This window comes from Mizuhopecten yessoensis, unplaced genomic scaffold (genome assembly GCF_002113885.1).
Source record: "Mizuhopecten yessoensis strain PY_sf001 unplaced genomic scaffold, ASM211388v2 scaffold8577, whole genome shotgun sequence".
In the NCBI taxonomy this organism is placed as follows: Eukaryota; Metazoa; Mollusca; class Bivalvia; order Pectinida; family Pectinidae; genus Mizuhopecten; species Mizuhopecten yessoensis.
The window spans coordinates 40,737-46,967 of NW_018407617.1; the positions used below are offsets into that span (position 1 = coordinate 40,737).

The following is a 6,231-nucleotide window of genomic DNA, read 5'->3' on the forward strand; positions in this document are numbered from 1 at the left end:
TTCCAATAAAGGGTTAGTACAAACACCGGAATACACTCAGGCGCGAAGTAATTTTGGAGGATTTTTTTTTATAATTATAACCATAACTCCCCTAATACATTATGGATATTTATTCAGAGACCAGAATTAGAAAGATTATTATATACCCTTTACAATAATATAAACTATATTAAGCAATATTTGAAATTAGAAATAAAAAAATTGACCGGAATAAACACCTTTGAAATAAATATGACAATATTTTCCACTGTTTTCGTTCAAATAAGTACACATATATCTCGATTGATACTGAACCGATTGTTGTTTAGAGGCCACTCTAGGTAAGGGAATTTCGTACTCTATACAACTTATCAACTCTTTGATCACACCTTACAAACGAATCGCAAAATTAGTGGCAGGAATGAACCGAGTCAATTGAAAAATGAAGAAAAACTTCAAATTGTCTTTTTTGACCTGAGCCATATAGGGTGAGGGTAACCCAAAATGGAACAATTATATATATGACGCAGCGAATTCTATTTTGCAATAAAAATTAATGACATGTATTTTCAATCAAAATTTAAATAGTTTTATGCATTTTGAACAAATATCATCTGCCTACCTCTTACACATAATGTTCATAACCTCAACTGAAATATTAAAAAATTAAATGAAAAATTCGATCATATTTCTAAACATGGAAAACTACATGTCCAATCGAATATTTTAGAGAATAAACGAGTAAAATTTGTCAGAAATTGTCAAAACTTTTTAAAAATGAAACATATTATTTAAATGCTGTCTGTCATTTTCATAAACTGACTTGTATGATGAAGTGTTCCATTTTGGGTACTCGACCAGCTGAAAAAAATAGCTCTATAGATAGATACACGTGCTGTTGATACCCAAGAAATACATAAGATGGAGGCTAAAGACATGCATTGTTTCATTACAGTAAAAAAAATGATCTTTCAGAAACTTTATAGGAAATTTAATATTGTTCTTTAAAAAGTGTTCGATTTTGGGTACCCTTACCCATATAGGTAGTCATGTTATACGTCTCTGTCTTGACCCATAGGTAACTCGTTCATTACTGAATTATAGTCTTTAGACTGATGCAAATTTCATCAATACACATAAGAATTCTTTGTAAATGTGGTGGCCGGAATAACCACTATGCATGTAAGATTACACCCCAAAACCGTAACGCTCCATGCTGTTACGCCCCATATTCGATTCATATCGCTCCAAAAACCATTACACCCCAACTATTTCGTCCCAAAAAATACAACGCCCCAATCTTCCATAAAAGTCACTTATTTGACAAATGTGAAATATCTACCTTTTATGTTATATTCTTAAAAAAGATAAAAAAAAATAAAATAAAAAAAAAAGTAATTTCTGTTGCAATTCGTTTGATGTTTGGGACACATTGTTTGTGCCGTTGATCGATAACTTAACATTTATATAGAATCTATGTTAGGCATATATTTTTATACATTGTATTTTAGATTATATATACACTACAATTCCTAAATGACGTTTGAACAATATGCTCACAAGTGTATTAATAGTTATTATATCCACAATATATAAAACCAATATCTAAACAAACATTCTTATACAAGTTTTGCTACTGTAAATGCAATTAGAAAACTAAATTTTGATAACGAATATATTTATGATATTGTATAGAATACCAAAGTTTGACGTATACAATTTACTTTAATTACAGTCACTACATTTTTATTTCAATAATGATGTAAATAACGTTGAATAATATCAAAAAGGAAGTCATTGAAAATGTATTAATATACTTCAGATAAAAATAAACCCTACTTAGACAGAATTGCGGCGGGAAGACGTACGGGATTTGCATCAGTATATTTGTTACATCGTATTCTGAGAAAATATACTATTTACTCAAAACGTTAACAAACGTTTTTATATTATGATAAAATTTAACAATGCTAGGAGTTTGATTTTTTTTTTATATAAATTCAAAAATATACCAAATAAATAAAGCTGATATTACCAGGCACACGGACTTGGATCTAATTTAATTCCATATTATTGCTATTATGAATAAAAATAAAGATTTTTTTTCTGACCATTTTTTTTTCATAATAACGTAAATATTTCATACAGTTAAACAGGTCATAATTAAATAAATTTATTATAACAAATTGGGCTCTGATGAGCAGGCCTTGTCATATACATAGCCAAGTACATTATTTTAGCGTAATGGCTGAGACTTGTAAAGACAAGTCTTCACGAGTTACTTCCCCTGACATCATTGCCAAAAGAAAATCTCTGTAATTTTATAAGTGAATTTCAATATTTTTGACACGTGCGGTCGAACTAAAATTTTAAATACAGCTAGGTGACGTCTTAAATCATATGAACCAGAAAAAAAAATTCAAAAAGAAACTTAACGAATTGCTGGGCGTGTGAAAACCTTGCTGGACACTCATTCATCCACTTCATATAGTTCATATAGTTCATTTAAACAATAACTGGTTGTCTGGATGTAATTATTGTTGATATAATTACAAGTGGCCTCTGGCAAATCCCATAAAAACCCGATATGGCCTTATTTGTTCTTCTCTTGAACAGCTTTCTGCTATTTCCTCGTGTTCCAACAGGGCGCGTTCTTATATAAACATTTTGTCCTGATCTACAATGTCAATTTCCTTCATAATTTTGAATAATTCGATCACATCCGCTCTGATACGTCTGAATTCTAGCGTTGGAAGCCCCCACTTAAGCAGTCTTTCGGGGTAGCTCAGGTCTTTGAGACATGGCACTAATCTGGTTGCCCGACGTTGAACATTTTGTCTCTTTTCAAGTGCGGTGACCATGTGACCGTTGAATATTCCAAATGTGGTTTTACCAAGGATTTGTAGAGTGTTCTAAACATGTTTTGGTCGATGAACGTAAATGTTCTAAATATTGGTCCCAAGTTCCTGTTGGCCTTTGATATTGCTTTTGATATGTGTTCGTTGAATTTCAGTTTGTTATCAAAAATTACTCCGAGGTCTTTTTCATTTGTGACAGTCTTAATATTTGTAGTCGACTGGTCTTGTTCGATTTTATAGGGTTTTTCTTGTTCATCTTGAAATTTTCCAATCCTAAGGTGTTTACATTTGTCGATGTTCAGTTTCATGAGCCGAGTGTTAGTCCAAATGCATACAGAGTCCAGATCCTTCTGTAGGCTATCACGATCCGAGTCACTTACAACTTTCCGGTATATTTTGGAGTCGTCTGCACATAGTTTGGTTGAGCTACTGATGTTGTTTGGAAAGTCATTGATGAAGATCAGAAACAGAATAGGTCCAATTACACTCCCCTGTGGGACCCCGCTGGTGACCCGTGTTTGTGATGATATAAATCCATTTATGACGACTTGTTTTTTTAAGTTATGGAGAAATCCTTGTATCCAATTAGGTACTGCATCTCCAACACCATATGATTGGAGTTTGTGTAAAAGTCTCATATGGGAAACCTTGTCGAAGGCCTTGCAGTAGTCTAAGTAGATGATGTCAGTTGAATCTCCATTGTCTAAGGCCTGTGTCCAGTCCTCCAAACATTATAGTAATTGAGTGGTACAAGATCTTCCTTTTCTGAATCCATGTTGGCATTTAGAAAAAAAGTTGCTTCCCTCCATATGTTCAAGGAGTGCATCCCTTATTATCTGTTGCATGATCTTGCTTGCTATGGGTGTTAAGCTAATTGGACGGTAGTTGTTAGCTTTCTTTTTTGATCCATACTGATACAAAAATATGTAAATTAATAGAAGTCTACTTAAATATCAATGCTTTTTTCTTGTGCGATCAAACTGAATTTTTGCAAATAGTTAGGTGATGGCTTTTACTGTATAAATCAGGGGGGAAAATACAAAAAGTCATTTAACGAATTGATTGGCGCGCGAAAACCTTGCTGGACACTCATTACGGTGACCGCATGTAAACAGATACCTCTTTTTTATTTATTTTTTATCTCACAGCAATTATTATGCTAGTCGGTTTATACTTTTTCATCTTCTAGTTCTAACTTCACTATACGTCCCTGTTCTAATCTGTGTATTTTTTCTGTTTTAATTATTGACTGTTGGCAGTTCACGCCGTTGGGTAATCATCACTTTTGATGAAGCAATATATCATGTACATGCACTCCGGTCGCAAATTTAACTTCTAATTGCAAGTATTGTTTAACATAGTTTATGCCATTGTAAAGAATGTATAACAATCTTTCCTTTGATGGTCTCTGAATAAAAATCCATTATGTTTTAAGGGAGATGTGGCCTATGAATGCAAAAAAAAACAACTCCTAAAATATTCTCATGCCTGAGTGTATTCCGGGTTTTGTCCACACCCTCCATGTACATGAACGCAATAACCTATGACGTCTTACACAACCCGAGAAGGCGAGGAGAGAGAGAGAGAGCACGTGGACCCGCTAGTCAGCTCCCTGTTTGGGACGTCGTAAACCTTAGAAGCGTATAATGGAAGTTATAGTCGGCACTTATGACGAGGTTCTACTCGGTTATAAGATAATTACTGACGCAGAGGTTTGTAATGTAGTATATTTTATAATAATTAGTTGTGATTGAGTTCGCGGCGAAAGTCCCCCCCCCCCCGCTTTACATTTTTTAACAAGTGGTGTACTGGAGGCACATAGTTCGTACACATGCATATAGCTAGAAATATACAGCATATTCACACTAAATGATGATATTTCGAAACCTGATCTTGATGAAGATATTTTATCATGGAACCTCTGAAGTGTGAAGCCGTAGCCCGTATACTTAAACAGGTTGGGCAGTTGTAGTCCGCTAAAACTGACCATAAAAATTGCAGGTAGCCCAAGTTTCCTCTGGCCCTATAGTCCATTTTTGTTGTCAGCACCTCAAAACTTTCCGAAACCCTCTTATGCAAAGCTAAAAGGCAACAATAATCATGTGTACAATCGAGCCAGCTACAGTACTCAAACTTTGTGCTTGAACCATCTGAAATGCAGTTCGATCAGCAGGGTTAAATTATCTCTTGGTGGAAAGTTATTGCTTTTATTGAAACAATAATATGTTCAAACAGATTGGAATGAAACTGATATTTACCAAAATATGTTAAATAACTGGGCTTTCAGTTGATCCATGATATTTAGTGATTTCGGAGGCCAAATAACTTTAACCTGAAATTTGGAGGGTAAAATAGACGTGTCTTTTCATATCCAAGAGTCAAAGCTTCTTATAGGGAGTCAAAAAACATAATCTCAATTAGGGTACACTGAAAGGCCTGAATAAAGCCGAACTACAGATGTTCATGTATACAGGTTATTTTCCTATTATAATGTTGACAATGTTACGGAAATTAATTAATGTACATGCACGTGATGATCTTTCGATACCTGAGCTCAATGAAGAGATCTTATCATGGAACCTCTGAAGTGTGTACTATACAAAAATTATTTTCCGAGTATTAAATCTAAATTTTGTCTCCTCTTTTTACCAAAACAAAAATCCCCCAAAAGTATTTAAGGTTGATTTCACAGTTTGAAAATATAAATTGTTATGGCTGTAAATAACAGCTCAATACAAATTAAGACAATACATGGTGTTTGTGACATCACTTGTATTACTAAATTTTAACATTTTGTAATTGAATTTTAACATTCTCAAACGAAAAAAAAATAATTACAAATTGTTCTTAGTATCATAGGATATTGGTATTTCCAATTTCGTATCAGTAAAAATACAATCAATCACAAAATATCCATTTATAATGATTAATACTATTGTATGTGGATGGAATCCCGGATGAACACCAACAGTTACTGTTAATGATGATAAAAGATTGAACTTCATCAGAAAGCTTAACCGGGTCACTAACAGTAGACATTATCCCTTTCACCACTATAGACCATAATGGACACATCCAGATCAATGCATGGTAGAGTTTATTAAAGTTACATGGGGATGCAGGGTTAATGTTGGTGTTTCTCACACCTGTTATATCTCCATTATGTCATACCTTGAAATAATATTAAAATATGACAATATCGCACTAATTAAGCCGGCTGCTCAGCTCAACATAGCTGACTAGTGACATACGGTGCAAAGAGAAATCTCGTGTTCTTGGTAAACTGGTTTCCCCCTAAATGGAGGAAGCTCTCCAAGTCATGATACAAACAAGAGTATAAGTTAATGAAAACGATATTTACAGACAGATGTTTTCTATTGCTAACTTGTAGGAT

General features: G+C 33.7%; 1 protein-coding gene across 1 annotated transcript in view; it reads left to right on the forward strand.

Moving 5' to 3' along the window:
* Positions 1–4,393: 4,393 nt before the first annotated feature.
* The window catches only part of LOC110456252 (p21-activated protein kinase-interacting protein 1-like), a 24,893-nt gene continuing 23,055 nt past the window's right edge, over positions 4,394–6,231 (forward strand). Inside the window, exon 1 of the mRNA XM_021506864.1 lies at positions 4,394–4,549. Coding sequence (XP_021362539.1) covers positions 4,484–4,549 — 66 coding nt within the window. The 5' untranslated portion in view covers positions 4,394–4,483. The remainder of the gene's footprint in view (positions 4,550–6,231) is intronic.